At 37.9% G+C, this 18,850-nt stretch overlaps 1 protein-coding gene across 1 annotated transcript in view; it reads right to left on the bottom strand.

The window, feature by feature from the left end:
- Positions 1–10,978: 10,978 nt before the first annotated feature.
- Positions 10,979–18,850, bottom strand: part of LOC127570201 (tyrosine-protein phosphatase non-receptor type 3-like) — a 143,986-nt gene continuing 136,114 nt past the window's right edge. Inside the window, 1 exon segment of the mRNA XM_052015470.1 lies at positions 10,979–18,048. Within this exon segment, the coding sequence (XP_051871430.1) occupies positions 17,959–18,048 (90 nt within the window). The 3' untranslated portion in view covers positions 10,979–17,958.

The raw sequence follows: 18,850 nt of genomic DNA, 5'->3' as shown, positions 1-18,850 counted from the left end.
AAAAAGGTAGGGGGAGCCTTTTTATTCTGCCCTCTTCCTCTCCAGTCCTGATGAAGGGCCTTGACCCGAAACGTCGACTGTTTATTTCTCTCCATAGATGCTGCCTGACCTGCTGAGTTCCTACAGCATTTTGTGACAATACTTCACATGTAGCTTAACCAAAGTTTTATACAGCTGCAGCACGACTTCCTGACTTTTATACTCAATACCCCAACCAATGAAGGCAAGTATGCCACGCACCTTCTTTACCACCCTAGCTACCTGTTCTGTCACTTTCAGTGAACTATAAATTTGCACTCCAAGATCCCTCTGTACATCAATGCTCCCAAGGATCCTGCCATTTACTGTATACTTCCTCCTTACATTTGACCTCCCAAAGTGCAGCGCCTCACACTTGTCCAGATTAAAGTCTATCTGCTATTTCTGTGCCCACATTTTCTGACTGGTCTATATCCTACTGAATATTTTGATGACCTTCCTCACTATCCACAGCTCTGTGCCAATTTCTGTGTTGAGTGCAAGCTTACTAATCAGCCCACACAGAGACACACACACATGCACACAAAGTAGTCCCAGCACTGATCATTGGGAAACACCACTGGTCACAGATCTCCAGTTAGAGTAACACCCCTCTGACACTACCCTCTATATCCTATGGCCAAGCCAGTTTTGAGTCCAATCTACCAAGTTCCCATGGATCCCATGCACCTTAATCTTCTGGATCAGCCTACCATGTGGGACCTTGTTGAAAGCTTTACTAAAGTCTATGTATACAACATCCACTGCCCTACCCTCAATCATCTTTGTCACCTCCTCAAAAAAAAAACTCAGTCACGTTTGTAAGACATGACCTTCCCTGCACAAAACCATGCTGACTGTCCCTAGTAAGTCTGTGCTTTTCCTGATGGAAGTAGATCCTATCCCTAAGAACCTTCTCCAATAATTTCCCTACTACTGATGTTAGGCTCACTGACCTATAGTCTCAGAGTTTGTCTCTACTGCCCTTCTTAAACAGAGGAACAAGCAAGCAGTTGTGTATCTCCTTCGAAATTATGGAGGATTCTGGGGAGACAGTGTAGTTGGTATTTTTCCAATTTCTTGAGATGTATACCGTAGGTAGTCCAAGTCTCAGGGTAGGAATAGGATAGGAACCATTGCTCTCTGGTGTACCATGAGTTTTGTACCATGAGTTTTGTACCATGTCTAAGGTCTTGATCTTCAGACACCTTTCCCGTCAATTAACCAATATCTCTGCTGTATCGTTCTGATGAATTTCATCAACAATGTTTGCTGAGAAGTAGGCCCCAAGACCAAGATGGAGTTGAACTTATGGTGGGCAGCCGAATCTGAGGAGGGTGATCCAGTCTCTCCCGCTTAATGGAATCAAAGGCTTTGCTTAGGATACAAAAAGCTATGTATAGTGGCTGGTGATGCTCCGTGCATTTTTCTTGGAATTGTTGTATGGGTAAAGATGGACTGAATCTACACCGTGATTCAGGGAGCAGCTCTTCAGCTTCTGAGTCAAGGCAGTTGAGGAGAGCCCAGTTCACCATGTCTTTGCTTTCTCTGTGGTGAGTGTTGCTGTGGGATGGCTTGGCTAACTGGGAGAAACTAAATCAAGACCAAGGCTCCATTGACCTGAAGTATAGCTGGCAGGCAGGGGACTCTTTCCAACACTCTGGGATTCAGAAAAAAATTGATGAGATGTTGGAAAGGGCATCGTCTGTGGGCCTCCTCTGCTGATATGTGCCACATATGACTATTTTGCTGCTCACTGCAGTATTGCAGAACTCAAAATGTGCTCAACCAGCTAAATGAGGAACCTTCCATTTTTGATGAATCTGACTTTTGTATTAAAACTTTGAACATTAGGAGCAGCAGATCAAATGGCTCCTTAGAAGAGCATTTGGGTGCATGCTGGTCTTCCACAAGTGGAAGCATCTCCCTCGTAACTTCCTGTCAGAGGTGCCCTTCACATAAGGAGGCTGTCACCCTCATACACTGTTCCTGAAAGGCCTCTGTGGGTTCCTCTGACGCCACTCATCCCCCACACCTCCCCCCCCCCCCAACCTACCAGCTCCCTCCCATCACTGTAACATGCAATCATTTCTTGCCACCACTCTCCATTAGCTGAAAGTGTGTTGGTCAGGCTGTAGTGTGACCCTTGACGGCAACTTCCTGTGGTCAGACTGTCAGTAGTGCTAAGCAAGTGGGAAATTTGACCCCTGTAACACACAGTCTGAAGCAGTGTTACATGTGGGAGTGCTCTAGCATGGTTTGGAACTGGAGGAAATGAATTTTTACAGCTTTTGTGCTTTTCAAAACAGCATTAAAGACATTGCTAACCTGTTTTAAACATAAGAAATAACAGATTTTTCTCAGCCAAGGCTTCACAGATCATGGATCAAATCCATTACCTGTAATTCCAGGAACTTCAGGATTTTTCATGTGTCCTGGAGGACCAAGGAAGGCATCTCTAACTGATTGAGCTCAAGTGCAGGATTTCCAAGCTTGACAGGGAGCTAGAATCACTGCAGAGCACAAGGGAGGCTGAGGGCTTCCTGGACCACTCATTCCAGGAGATAGGCACCCCACTGGTTCATGATAATGAGAGAGTGGCCATTCAGAAGAGCAGGAACAATCTTCAGGGGATGTGCTAACCTTAAAACCATTACTCAGCATTAGAGATGGGTGGGGGTAGCAACATTTTGGAGTATTCTAGAGAATAGGACTATGCGATGAAGGACCACACAGGAGGAAGCAAAAATAGTACACGGCAGTATTCGTAAGAGCTTCCGAAGTTAGCAGGGTGGACAGATAGACCTGGGTGTATTTGTGCACAACTTTTTGAAAGCCATATTTCCTGGTGCTAGGTACAACAAAGGGCAACGTGCTAGATAAAGGAGGTCTGGAGGAGTACTAGTGAACAGGTCAATAGACTAGCAGTTGAAATTCATGAAGTACAAATTAAGTTCTTCTAAGACAAAAGTTATTTATTTTTCATACAATAGCTAAGATAGCCAAATGAGACAACCTTGGTCACAAAAATTAGCTGTCTACCTGGCAATAGCATAGTGTACTTTGAGAAAAGTCATAAGGGATACTGAGGCCAGGTTCTGTGATGGCAGTTCAGGTGTGGGCTAATGGTATGAGGAGAATAAGTATGTACAGGAGGACTACCTCAAAACTAAAATTTTAATGGTTGCAAAGCAGTCATTTCTGGGATAATGTCAACAAAGAAAACATATAACAAAGGATGGAAATACCTGGCATCTTAGTGTTGAAATAATGTCGCCAAAGACTCTTGCAAATTTCTACAGATGTACGATTCTGACTGGTTGCATCACCGGCTGGTATGGAGGCTCCGATGTGCAGGATTGAAAGAGGCTGCAGAGGGTTGTAGATTCAGCCGGCTCCATCACGGGCATAATCCTCCCCGCTATCGAGGATATCTTCAAGAGGCGGCATCCATCATTAAGGAACCTCACCACCCGGGACATGCCCTCTTCATGTTATTACCATCGAGGTGGTGGTACAAGAGCCTGAAGAACCACACACAATGTTTCAAAAACAGCTTCTTCCCCTCTGCCATCAGATTTCTGAATGGTCCATGAACCCATGAACACTACCTCGTTATTCCTCTTTTGCACTATTTATTTATTTTTGTAATTTATAGTAATTTTTATGTCTTTATGTCTTGCACTGTACTCCTGCTGCAAAACAACAAATCTCACAACATACATCAGTGATGATAAACCTGATTCTGATAATATTAACTTCATAAATAAGTGGGAACATGACTGGAATAACAAGGTCTTGGTGAACTTTGATCAAATGGAAAGCGAGAGCTTTATAATGAACTTGAAAATCATTTAAATGACATAAGGCTGGTGTGGGGATGGGAGAATTGGACATTTAACAAATATCTGCGATCTTGTTCTACAAATAGGATTGTAGGTTAGAAAATAGTGAACAAGTAATGACAGTGGCACAGAGGGAGGCACTCATACAGAAACAGGGACATCAAAACAGGAACCCTCAATTAAACTCAAAGTATTAGATAAGATTAAGATAAGATAGTATTAGAAATGAGATGCTGTAGCAAAAGAATGTTACAACCATGTGGTGGGGAATTCAGGCAAAAAAAAAACTAAATAATGATAGAACTTGATTTTCGTCAGACAAAGTGGGAAGGTATGAATGAAGTGGTATCAGGTCAGCTGCAAGGTGAACTAATCTGGTGAGAAATCCTGGTGAGAAAATCCAAACTAGGATTATGGGTTGATTACAGACCAAAATAATATGATAAATGTCATTTTACTCCATGAAATATTAAGGGTATATGAGAGGAGGAAAGTATCATAATGGCAAAGTTTGATTAATCTGCAATACCATTAGGGCCCAAGCGAGGTTTGTGAAGGACACACAAAATGTACAAAGAATTAAGTCAAACTCCCAATGGGACCATAAAACCAAGTGATCAAATTAACATTATCCAGGACCAAATTAAACCAATGACCAAGTCATATCTTTAATAAAGCTTGATTCAATGAGATGAGTGTAGAATTTAGACATATTAGTTGGAGGATAAAGTTTGTAACCCTTTTGAAGGCAAATGGACCATTCTAAAAGAATCACGTTTTATGAAAGGAGGCAAGCATTGCAAGTGCACACCTAAAAAATCAATAAACTCAGACTAAGCAACTAGGACTCAAAATCGATTAACAAATGGCTCAAAAGGTGAAATGAAACATTTCTGTGAATTCCGTAAGGAGCAAGAAGGAGAACTTATTGTGATGAATCATGGATTTATTACAAACTAGGGCTAAACAAAACTTTAAAAAATGCACAGCTGCAGAGGAAAAATGTGATTGTATAAAGTTCTTTCCAGCTACACACCAAGGTGTCAAAGAAGTGAGAATGTTAAACAATGTAATTGGTCTTGAAATTGAGATTGACACAAGGAGGCAAATATTTTGAATGACTAATTTCAAAGCATTGACAGGGTTCAACATGAATACCATCACTTCTGCACATTTTCATGCTTATCACCCTAACTGCCCCTTGCATTTGGCAACTAACTTCACCATAAGACCATATTTTAATACTTCAATGTAAAAGAGGTAGAATTCCTATTAAATCTAAAATATCTTAGCATAATTAATCCTCCAGCATCATTTGTAATTGACTGAGCACCATATTGAGACACCAATTGAACCCAAGGGAAGTGTTGGTAGATCAGATTTCTCCCACTTCAATATCCATTGCAAATCCAAGCAATTTGCATTAACTTTCAGGAGTGTTTTATGCAAATTAATAGATAGCAGTAGTTGTAACTCTCACCCATATCTATAATTTACATATGTAATTCTGAAAATTAATACATATTGTTTGAATTTGCAGCTGATAAAGACAGCCAATGTACTATGGCTATTTAAAAAGAGAAAGATGAACCAAAGGCTTAACATTGGTGGTGGGTAAAAAAAAAGGCAAGTTACCTGAAGGCTAGCATAAATCAGCAATTAATGAGCCACATTATTAAGGACAGCCAGCATGGATTTAATAAAGGATGAATTTTTTGAGGAAGCAACAAGGAGTGTCCATCATGGTAACATATTTGACAGTCTATGTGTATTTTAGTAAGGTTCCCACTTGTTGGATTAAACAGGAAAGTAAAAATCCTTGGGATTCAAGGGAAACTAGCAAGTGGAATTAAAAATTAGCTCACTGGAAGAACACAAAAAGTGTTTGGGGGAGGGGTAGTAATAGTGGTTGTTGTGTGTCATGACATTCCACAAGATTCAGAAGTATATTCCTTACTTTTTGTGGTAATACTTTGGATTGAAAATACAAGGGCCATGATTAAGAAATTTGCTGATGATACCATAAGTGACAGCCTGGTTGATAACGATTAAGTTGTAGGCTACTGCAAATCAATGGACTGCTTCTTTGGGCACAGCAGTGATGAATGGAATTCAATCCTGAAAAAAAAGTGCAAGATAATGCTGTTGTGGAGGGCAAGTAAAGCAAAGGAATACATGATGGAAGGTAAAATTAGTGTGAAAAATAATAATGGGGTCTTGAGAGTACACATCCATTGATAGCTAAAGATAGCTGGAAGGTAGATGGTGGTTAAGAAAGTATTGAGGATATTTACCTTCATCAGCTGAGTCATTAACACAAGAGCAGGGGTCATGCTAGAACTTTGTAAAACATCAGTTAGGCCACAGCTAGAGTACTATGTATAGTTTTTTGTTTAGATAAGGGAACTGAAGACAGCCATTGATGACATTCACCAGTACAGCCTTTCACTGTTTTGAAGAAGAGTATGTGAAGAACAGAACCTTAAACCTGGCATCAAACTCATGGTTTAATAAATTCCACCTTATTTATATTGAAGTGATCGTCACCTTCATGTATCCTTCGAGACTTGGACTACCGACAGCAGTAACCTTGAACTGCTGCTGAGATGCCGCCTCCGCAAAATTCTTCAAAGCCACTGGAAAGATAAGTGACCAATCATCAGCATCCTGTCCTTGCCAACATACCCAGTACTGAGAGCCTAATGACACTCGGTCAGTTCTACAGGGCAGGCCACATCATTCACACCATTTATTTGGAGCCCTGTCATGGAGAGAGATTACCAGGTGGGCAGAGAAAAAGTTTCACATTTGTTGTCAAAGCCTCTTTGTAAAAGCAAATGAAAAAAGAGACAGTTCAGACAATCAGCGCAGGGGGTCAGTGAACATGGAAGTGATTTAATTAAATTTGCTTTACCATACATGCATGCGAATTTGCAGAGCACGGTAAACAGACTGATGAATTGCAGACACAGAGGAATATAATTTGGCAGTGATAACAAAATTGGCTCAAAGTGTTCAGGAAGGATGGAGATGGATAGGCAGGGTGGGCTGGCAATATGGATTGACTCATAAAGACATTTGTTTTGTCAGTTAGGAAATAGTAGAAGGAGCATTATGCCACTGGGTGTATTCTATAGATCACCAATGAGTGGGAGATATAGAGGATCAAATATGCAGGGAGATTACTGAGAAGTGCAGAAGTTATAGGGTAATTCTAACGGTGCATTTTAATTATCCCAATGTAAACTGGTATAGTAATAGTGTTAAAGGTAGAGAGGATGAAGATTTTCCAAAATAGAATGATTTGATAGAAGTATTTAAGATTATGAGATATGGATAGACAGTCAAAATCTTTTTCCAATGATAGGGATGTCAAAAACAATAGGGCATAGGTTTAAGTGAGGGGATGAATGAGTTTTAAAGCACATCTGAAGGGTGTTTTTTTGTTTACACAGGGAGTGGTCGACATCTGGAATGTGCTATCAGAGGATGTGGTGGAATTAGAAACAATCATTACATTTTAAGAGGTATTTAGACAGACACTTACATAGGCAAGACACAGGATGCATTCCTAATTTGGGCAAATGGGATTAGTGCAGGTGGGCAAAAACGTCAGCATGGATGTGGTGGGGAGAAGGGCCCATTTCTGTGCTGCATGATCACGTCCAGGATAAATTTTCTACAGTGCGTTTTTGATCCAATGAGGAAGAAGGCATTGCCAGATCTGCTTCAGGGAATGAAATGGGTCAAGTGCACCAAGTTTTAGGAGGAGTACATTTAGGAAAGTGATCATAACATCTTGAGATTTAGGTTAGCTACAGAAAAGGAGAAGTAATAAGTAAAAAAGAAATTAATTAATTGGGAAGGCCATTTTCAATGGGATGAGAGTAGATCTGGCATGGGGCATAGAGTATGAAAGCAGGAAATTAGTCCTGAACCATCGTAAAGCACTGCACCTCTGATCACGTATTTACTATTTTGTTGAAGTGCAGAACTGTGAAAGATGCAGATTGCTGAATATAGAGATTAATATAGTCTGTAAACACTCAAAGCTTGACAAGATGGTATTTGGGAGCTTTCTGGAAAGTAAACACTTTTTTGTCAGTAACAATAAATATTTTAATTTATTTTCTTTCAACATGAACTCTTAAGTCAAAGCTCCCTATTTCTGCCACAATTATACCCATGCAATTCCTGAAAACCTTGGCAATAAAACTTTGAAAAAAAGATTTTCTAAATCTATGTGCTATTGAGCATTTGTCATTATTTTTCTCTTAACTCTCTTCTGTTGAGGCCACAGGACAATGTTAAAAACAAAAGTGTTGCATGTTGTTTCAATACATTCCTCAAAAAGTACACTATATTTAGGAATAAGCAAAACTTTTACTTTATTGTACCAATTAAATGTAACTATTTTTCTTACAGCATACTGACATTTTATAAGTCAACCAAAAATATGAGATTTGAAATCTGATCATGCTGAAGCACGTTTCCCAACAACTCCATAGACAAGTAATATTACTAATATTATTAATTTTGAAGGAAGCTACAAAAATAAAACAAATCTTTTGTTTTATTACATTCATTTAGGTACATTGCTATCTCAATAATTTAAATGTGGAAAATATTAACACCAGTTTACAATTCAATGATTATTCAGTGTATTAAGATGTTAGTTCAGATTTAAAAACTATTCACAATCACAATTTAATTTTCACAATGGCAGAAAATCCCATTGAACTTGAATGAATTATTGTGCTACAAAATATGTTCATCACCAGTGCAAAATAGAAATTAAAAACACTCTCAGAAACTGAATAGCATTCAGAATCTTAGTAGACAATATAATGGAATAACCAAAAGACATTATTTGCCATAATAAGAAGGGAAAACAAAAACAGGTTATTTTGCCATATGTACAGATCAATAAAAAATGTTGTTACATTATGAAAAGTCAAAAATGGCAAATTGGACATTTTTACATATAAAAGAACAAATTGATTGGTTGCATACAGTTTAAGCAATAATTTGTCTTATTTTACAAATTAAAGTGATTATAGTACTGTTTAATATTACAAAACAAAATGATTCTGTAGCATGAATTTTAACTCCAGTTCACTGTTGCATCTGAAATGAAGACACCAATACTAAATTCCATCTGTCAGAATTACACATACAACAAACAAAAAAAATAAACAAATTAAATAAAGGAGGAGGATGCTCCTCAACATTAATATTTTCTACATGGACATTAATCAAGTTGACAAATAAGTGACCAGATATTTTAGACACAAGTATCTGGAAGAATTACCTTTCAACTGACATTCAACTAAATTTCAAAATAAGGTAAGTGACTGGTGGTATATTAATATTCATTAGCCTTATTGCATAATAAAAAAAACTCAGTTCTGGCAGACATTTCAGTGCATTTGATTTCCAGTCTGTCTTACTTAAGAATATAATAGTATCTTGAATAATTGTGAATAATTAATACATTTTACAAGGTACTGGGTCCATTATTCTAAATTTTAATTTTCCACATTATCCACAAAATTTACTGAATTAAAAATTGTTCAATTTAGTTATTGCAGATAGGGAAGAAAGTACAGATTTTATAAATAATAGTTTTAATTTATTTCCATACTAATATGATACACAACTGCTGTCACCACTCAAAGCTTAGGAGCCAACTATAAAGTGATGGTATTACTTTTTATTTAAAAAAAACCCAAGCTTGAAAGATTTGGTCTAATTAATGCTCTAAATGAATGATAAGTAATAGCTACACCACAGGAGACATTTCTAATTTCAAACTCTCAGTGGAGATTCTTTCCTACTAAGCACTTTACGTTCATGCTGTTATGTCGCTGGATATGGTACATTATCACACAATATGGCTTAGAGGAAGAAATGCCCCCAATGACCTCATGCTAATGTACACACCATATTTTTGGGATTTCTATGGTTTCAAATGGAAACTAAAAGCAGAAAGTCAGAAAATGAGACTTTACCCAATAACAACATTTAATGTGAACAGGTACCAATTTGGTTCATCAGAGAGAGACAGAAAAGTTACTTTTGCGTGATGAATGCAGATATGATGTATATAGAACTGATTAAGTTCACATCTATTTTTAATGCGAGGCAACTTGTACACTGCAGCAATTTATAAACTAGATTTTGCAACATGTCTGGCAATTGCAAATGACACTTTATAAACTTTATGTTTTAATGATTAACATTAAAACACAAATTGTTACCTTTGTAGATGAGGAGATTCTTAGGTCAGTCTATGACTGACTTAAGAAGCTCATCTACCAATGTAATAAGACCAGATTCTGTACAAATCTAACATACACATATTAATGTTAATTAGCAGCACAAGGCAAGTGAAGCCTAAATGTTATATTTGAGCTGAAAATGTTGGGCAGAGAGCTGAGGGCATTGGGAACACATGCTAGGAATATACTGTATATTGTAGTTTTAAATACATAGCCTCAATTCTACATACAAAATTTTGCAAGTACTTTCTATTTTGCTAAAAGGGCATTCCCCAAAAACAATGGTATATTTTTTTAATAGAAAGAAGTTGCCCTGAAGCTGCTAAATAAATCCTTAATGGTGCAAGGCACAGAATCACAAAATAAAAGTCAGGAGCTATCAGTAGGCATGAGGCCAAAGCCTACCTTGAGGGGGCTGTGGCAAGCATGTCTGCTTCTCCTTGTCCACAAGGCATGATAAAAAAGGCACTTATCTTCTGGAACAATTGTCTCTTGCCTCTTCTACACAGTTGGGTTTCCCAAACCCTGAGAAACCAGCAGAAAAGCAATTAAATTTAAATAAGGCTCACTATTGCACCAGAGGAACCTAATTTAAGTATGTTAATGCCATTTTTCACTTGCATGCTTTGCATCTTAAAACGTCATGTTTCGTGCTGCCTGGGGTGGTGGTGGAGGCAGATACGTTGGTCAAGTTCAAGAGATTGTTAGATAAGCATATGGAGGAATTTAAAATAGGGGGATATGTGGGAGGAAGGGGTTAGATAATCTTAGGCATGGTTTGAAGGTCGGCACAACATGGTGGGCCAAAGGGCCTGTATTATGCTGTACTGTTCTATGGTTCTATGGTGCACAGAGTTTATAAGACAGTAAGAGTAACAAACAGGGTAGTGGAAATTATTCCTGCTGGTTGGGAAGTCTAGAAACTGTCATTATCTAAAAATCAGAGCCAGGTGACATAGAAATGAAATTAGGAAACATTTCCATGTGCAGAGTTAACATTTCAGGTTGAAGATACTTCATCAGATGAAGGATCTTTGGCTTGAAATATTAACTGTTTCCCTTTCCACAGATGCTCTCTGATCTGCTGAGTGTTTTCAGCAGTTTCTGCTTTTATTTCAGATTTTCAGCATCTGTGATTTTTTTTATTTTTCAATAACTTGCTTACTACCACATAATGACATTTGGAATGAGTTACTGTATTGCTCCACACAAGAAGCTTCCACTCAGAGAAATGTTAGTCTTGTCTCCTTTCAAAAGTCAAAGTCGAGTTTATTGTCATATGCACAAGTACGTTTACGTACAGGTGCAATTGATATGGCCAGCATTATATCTGGAGAAAATGCAGCGAAAAAAAAGACAAATGATAATATTCTTAAAACAAAAATAGACAAGCACAGGGTGGAAGCAATTGCCGCAAATCTAGAAATAACATTAGAACAAATGCTTCCATCAAGCAGAGGCATTTTCTTTTCAGTCAACCAGCACTGAAAGACATAATGCACATTTCTTAGTTTAAGCGTGCAACATTCGTGAAGGACGATATACTCTTCTGTCTGTCTCTTCCCAAATACAAAAATGGCACAAGGATTGGTTGATATCCTCATGGGTATGCATGAAGGGGAAAAAAAATCCCTTGGGATAATTTAGTGAAATTCAATAGAGATGGAGCATTACATGTGGCTGGGTGCAACAGGTTTGCCTGCCATGGTAAAATATATTCCACTTGCTACCGTACTGACACTTTGCCTCATTCATAGAGAGCAGTTGGTATTAAACAAACTAAGGAATTGAGAAGTGTTTTACAAAATGTCACCTCAGTTGTGAATTACATCACAACCTAGTTAATTCAGTATTATCTCTCTGGTCTCAACATGATGCTTTACTGTTTCACACAGAGGTTCAGTGCCTCTTGTGACAATGGCCTTGAAATACCCTAATGGTATACGCACATGTCTCATCTCTAAAGTTTATTTTAGTTATGTCCTACTGATCATATGTATTCACTGGCATACCTCAGCTGAACAATCTGAATATCATGACAAAAACACACATTTTTGATTGCATGCTTGGTGACCTTATCAATGGAATTTTGAAAACCTTAGCTATCTGAACTATAGTTTGTTCCCTCAGCCCTCTGTCTTCTGAGTGAGACAATGGGATTAAGCCTCCTACATTGATCAAGACTGCACATCTCCAAACACGAGGGTGGTTTGGATATTTCCTTGACAATCTCTCTGGCCTGGACAAGGTGTTCACCTCATTTCTCTGTCAGCTTCATATGATGAATCTGCCATCAAATGAAGTTGATTAGCTCATGAAGCTTTTCTGTGATTGGGCACTTTGATCTTCACTTTTTTAGATAGCTTCTGGTTTAGCAAGAAAGCAATGTAGCCTGCCCCATCAACGTACATCTTTCTTATATATGTGAAGGAGAATACAGTGCCCTAGTTTCCATCAAGCTGTGTTATCACTATTTCGGACATTTCAGAATTGTGGTAAGCCAGCTGTAGCACAATACTAAACATTTACTAGTTGTCCAAGAATGTTCAAATACAGGAGATGCACATTCATTTTCTCCAACACATCATTAATAAATATACTATGACACTGCAGATTTGCCATTTTCCTCAGGTCTTATGATTAATTTTCAATTAAAGTTTAGAAAGTCAGTATAAATGGATAAGCATAGCAAGAGTATCAGTGAACAGGAATGGAAATCTAGCTTGTGTTATTCCATCGTATTTAACAACTGCATCTTAATGCCACAGTATACTTACAATTTTACTTTTGTTTTATGATATTTCATCGCAGTGAATACCATCCAATAATTTTCAAAATAAATTTTGAAGAGGATTATTTAAGAACCATTTTAGACAAATTACTCAGTATTATTTTCAACCAGTGTTTCACTGGTGTTATTTTTAAACAAATAAAAATAATTTAAATTCTTTTAAATTGAAATCTAAAGATTATAACTAGACATTGCAGTAGGCTTGTGATATGTTGACTACATGCTTCGGGATCCCAAAAGATTAAGTGTTTAAACAGGGTCATACTCAGCAAGGTTGATTTGCAATGAGTAACTGGATTGTGGAAAGAATGGCCTTCACCTTTTCCCATGCGATTTTTTTTCTTCATTTGATGGACAGTTGGTAGCTTTTGACGTACAAATTCATCGATACAACGTATTGCAAATTCATTATAATATTAGGAATAAGAGGAACATACATTTCAGAAAATGACTTGCCAAAGGAAGAAAGCATGCATTAGAAACTAAAGGGCTGAATTTTCATGATCTGAAGTTTTGGGATTAGAATTCCACCATGACCATGACCTCAAACTAATTCAGGAGGTAAATGATGATAGGAAAGGATGCTTCCAAAATGGTTTGCCTCGTAGAGCTGGGAGTGGACAGCATTTTCATTTGGTGGTTACCAGTTATCCTGTGGGGGAGTGATAATGGCAAAATCAGATCAAGATGACTGCAGGTCACAATACCCAACTGATCTCTCTTTACTAATGTTAATGATTTCAAACAGGATTGTGGAGGAGATTCAAAGCTCAGTTTAAGGGTCAAAGTTGGAATCAATTCAGTTACTCCTTACAAATAAAGCTTGCTGCTCAGTTTATCAATACAAAAAGGGGCCTGATAGAAATTTTGCAGGCCGGTAATGAATGATAGTGGACAACAAAGCAGCTAATGGGAGGAGACAGCTCCAAGAACCTCTGAAATTCAACAATGATGGATCACAGCACTTGAATTAGCAACCAGCTTTAGCCATAACTGCCTAATGGAAGTTCAGTCCTGGGTTGTTCCAGCAACTGCCACAACCATTGATGCCAGTCCTCAACCAATATGATTCAATCATATACTATTCAGAAATACCTGAATGACAATAACATAACAAGGAGTCCAGGACCAGCAATGCCACCACTGTAGCAATGAAGACTGGATCCCAAATTAGCTGCACTTTTAGTAAAATTGTTCCAGAAACGTTGCAACACTAGCATCTGCCTAAATATGTGGAAACTTGCTCAAGTTATGCTTGGTTTACAAAAAGAAAGACAAATAAAATATAACTAATTACCAACCCATCATAGTACTCACAGGATTAGTAAAGTGATGAAAGGTATTATTGACAAAGCTACACAGCACATTTGGCAATAACCTGCTCACCAGTGCTTGGTTTGGGTCCACTTGGCTTCAGTACCAACTATGGCCTTGATTCAACAGCATAATCCCTAAGGCAAGGCGGTGAGTGACATCACCAATCAAGAGCAAAACTCTCTTCTGGCTCATCAAACCTTGCAAAAAGGAATAGGTTTCAGGTTTTTGGGAGGTTAATCATCACATTTCCAGGATGTTGCAGGTTTTCCTCTGCAATAGAGGACAACTGAAAAAATTTACAAGGGAAGAGAGGATGATTTACAAGGATAAACCAGCCAATAATATGAAAGAAGATTCCAAAAGTATTTTCTAGATACATAAAGGGTAAGAAGGAGGCAGGAATGGACATTGAACCGCTTGAAAATGATACTGGAGAAGTAGTAAGTACTTTTGTCAGTCTTCACAGAGGAAAGACACCAGTAACATGCCAGAAATTCAAGAAAGTCAGGGAGCAGAGGTGAGTGCAGTGGCCATTACTAAGGAGAAGGTGCTGGAGAAGCTGAAAAGGTGGATAAATCACCTCGACCAGTTGGCCTACATCCAAGAGTTCTGAAAGCCGTAGCTGAAGAGATTGTGGAAGCATTAATACTGATTTTTCAAGAATCACTGGAGTCAGAGAGGGGGGCAAAAGACAGAAAATTACAGTTGAGTCTCCCAGCATCAATGTCCTACGTGGGGTGGGTCACTACTGAGACTTAACTGGACCATTGATGCAAATATTGCAACTTCAAAAGCAAGTCAGATCGTGGATAAGCTGATGCAAATGAATTGCTTTCTGACATCCCAAAGTCACTCCGCTACGATGGAATTCTTTCCATGTGCCTGGATGAACACAGCTATAACAACATTCAAGCAGCTTGACAGCAAGACAAAGCAGTCTGGTTGATAGGCACCCTATCCACTACCTCAGATGTTCACTTCCTCAATCACAGCACACCATGGCTACAGTATCTACAATTTTCATAATGCCCTGCAGTAATTCACAATGGCTTCTCCAACAGTACCTCCCAAACTCACCACCTCTATCATCAAGAGGTGCGTGGATGGTAAGTGCATGGGAGCACCACCACATCCAGGTTCACCTCCAAGTCACATGCAGTGCTGTCTTGAAACTACATAACTTCATTCCTGTTGAGTCTAATTCCTGGGACTCCCTTCCCCAGAAGGACTAAAGCAGATCAAAGTAGTGCCTCACCACCACTTTTACAAACACAATTAGTGAAGGTACCACATGTTGGCCTTGCCAGCAACACTCACTTTTCCCAAATTATTTTTCAAGAAAATTCATGCCAATTGAACAATTTAAAATGTTGCAGGTAACTAACACACACACACACACACACACACATTAAAGCAAAGGATACAAGGGTAAAATAATAATTCCTGCACATAGCAATACTTTAAGGACCCAGTATAAGTAAGATCTGCGTTGCGATTAGCTGTAGTCTTTCAAGTTACAAACCCAGGCAGGGTGTCATTTGGTGACTATGTTTTATAGTATTACAATAGGACTTTGGTTACTTTAATTTTATAAAATGTAGGGGATAAATTGTTACCTTATGTGAATGGATGAAAAGTTAATCAAAACAACCAACATTAAGCTATTTGACTCTAGAGTCAGAAATAGTTATTTACTCACGAGGTCACAAATGTCTTTTTTAAATTGGCACTAATCCTAAAGTCAAGTAGTTATATTTTCATAATAATAGATTTATTCCATTGAACATTCTGGGTACTATAAAAAATTATAATTTAAATAACAAAGTGGGCGACCAGATTGGAAAATTGCTCTTTTGCCAACAGTGCTCATATTGTTCCATTGAACAGTTTCATTAGCATGTATATCAAAATCAAATCTTTTGCATCTCAATCAAATAACTTCCCCTTTTTTTTGGTGCAGGAAGTATTGCACAGCCAGGCCAGGAGCATTTAACAAATCTTGTATCAATGCTGGGCAAGACTGGCCTCCGAATTTGGCATGTACATCTGTTCCCAAGATGTAGACAGTGTCTTCTCCTTCAGTGTTCAACCTAACAGAACCACTGGAAAATTGAGAAATTCATCATCACCTGATTACAAATGCATCTGGGATGATAAAGCCAAGTTGTGCAAAATTACAGAAAGTGAAAAATTTTCTGAACTATAATTGTTTGCATGTGATACCAGCTCTCATTGCCCAATAAAAGGAAGTTACATTAAGCTAAACTAAGGACTTTACTCATTCACAATGAGTTTTTCCAAGGCCTCCCATTAGATATTCAAACATATAATTCTGAAAATATTTAGTAGTCTAAATAAACCAAATAACGTTTCATTTAACACCTAATCATTTTAGTTTTCACTGTTTACTCTTGTATCAGAATCACCTTAGCATGGAATTGTTTTTATGATGTTTTTTCTCACTCTAAAAGCATACATATCATTCTGTGACCTTTTCAAGAACTTCAAGAAAAAAAATTGTCCCGAGGACAGAAAACTGAATACTAAGTCAAAGCCAGGATTTAAAATTGGGTACCATATTTTGTATGAAGCTTTTAAAAGAATCAAGTACTTCTTAATTATGCTCACCTACAGTGCGTGGATAATTCATCAAATTTTACTCTCATCAGAAAGATCAGATACATAACATCAAATATAGTTGCTGTAAAGCTGAGGTGACTACACGAGTATATTTATATATCATTTAAATAAAGTCAAACAACTTGCAAGAAAAAATGCAGCACATTCCAATTCAAAGAAATTTTTACTACATGGAGTAAGAGACATTAAATCTGCAAATCAATAGTCATAAGAAATCAGGAGATTTATGAGGATGTTGCTGGGACTCGAGGGACTGAGTTATGAAGAAAAGCTGAGCAGGTTGGGACCGTTTTCACTGGAGCGCAGGGGAATAAAAGTGGTGATCTTATAGAGGTGTATAAGATCATGAGGGGCAGAGATAGGGTGAATGCCCACAATCTTTTTTCCCTATGGTTGGGGAAATCAGGAACTAGAAGGCATAGATTTAAGATGAGAAAGGAGAGATTTAATAGGAACCTGAGGGGCAACATTTTCACCTAGAGGATGGTGAATATGGAATGAGCTGCCAGAGGAAGCGGTTGAGGCAGGTACATTAACAACAATTAAAAAGTGCTTAGACAGGTACATATATAAGAAAGGTTTAGGGGGATATGGGCCAAACATGGGCAAATGGGACTGGCTTAGATGGGAACCCCGACTGGCATGGACCAGTTGGACAGAAGGGCCCGTTTCCATGCTGTATGATTATGACTCTCTCTGAGAAGTGAACTGCTTTAATTAATAATTATTGGTTGATTCAATAAAGTTAGCAGCATTAATTAGACACATTTCTTCTATTTTTAACCTTTAGATGAGCCAATTGTTGTTTGGATTAAACTTAACTGCTGTCATCTTTTTAATTTCACGATGCAGTGGGGTCCTTAGTAAGTTTTTTTTTTAAGAAGATACATAACAAAAAGAGTGTACTAAAAGATAGCATCTTTTTTAACAAAAATATCCAAACATATTCCTTATTGAAACAGTATGAAATGCCAGGCCTGTTCAATCATCCAGTCTCCTCTTAGATTTCTGAAGCAGACCAAGAATCGAGGTTTGCGCTTTATTTTCAGATTTTCCAGCAGCAGTATTAACTTGCTTTATGGCATGCTTCCAATGTTCGAATTAAACCTTCCTCATATACACGCAGGATGGCTTCACATACAAATTTGTACTGACTCTGGAAGAAATTAAGTATTCAGTTGATTAAAGCAAAATTCAAACAAACTAAACTGAGATAACTATTCAGACATTTATGAAATAGTTACTACTGTTTACCAATACACACAATTCTTTTGTCCAGTTATTGACTATAAATTTAAACATTTCTTTAATTCCAAAAATCTGTAATATTTAAAACAATTTAAAAATTATAAATATTTTAAATTCAGAATCATTACAGGAACAGAAATAAAATTGAACTATTTTTCTGAAATTGATTAAAATATATGAAAATGACCTTAGTTATGGTCTTGCTACAGTGCCATGCCTTGAAACCAGCATCTCTGACATAACTAAACATACCAAGGCACTTCATTAGAGTGATACAAAAAAATGACACCGAGCCACAAATGGAAATATTAGGGCAGGTGACCAAAACCTAGATAAAACCAGCAAATTTTTAAGGAGCATCTTAAAGGAAAGGGACAAAGGGAATTAGGGAAAGAATTTCAGATCTAGGTGCCAATGGCTGCTGAGGCAAGGCCTCTTATGGTGAAGTAAATTTGGGGATGATCAAGAGGCCAGAATTGAAGGACTGCACACATACTGGAGGGTTGCAAGATGAAGACGAAAGAACCAATCCCAAGGGGGTGTGAAAATTGTAAAAAAGTTGCTGCTTAAATAGGAGCCAATGAAGGTTAGCAAATATAGGGCTGGAGAGTGAAGAGGGCAAGAGACATTTGACAAATTTCCTCTCAGGTTTACAGAAGGTAGGACAGGCGAGATTAGCCAGTAAGTGCTCCGCATAAATAGTTGTTACG

This window comes from Pristis pectinata, chromosome 5, assembly GCF_009764475.1.
Source record: "Pristis pectinata isolate sPriPec2 chromosome 5, sPriPec2.1.pri, whole genome shotgun sequence".
NCBI classification, from domain to species: domain Eukaryota; kingdom Metazoa; phylum Chordata; class Chondrichthyes; order Rhinopristiformes; family Pristidae; genus Pristis; species Pristis pectinata.
The sequence above is the reverse complement of the archived record's forward strand: the minus strand, read 5'-3'. Positions and strand labels throughout refer to the sequence as shown.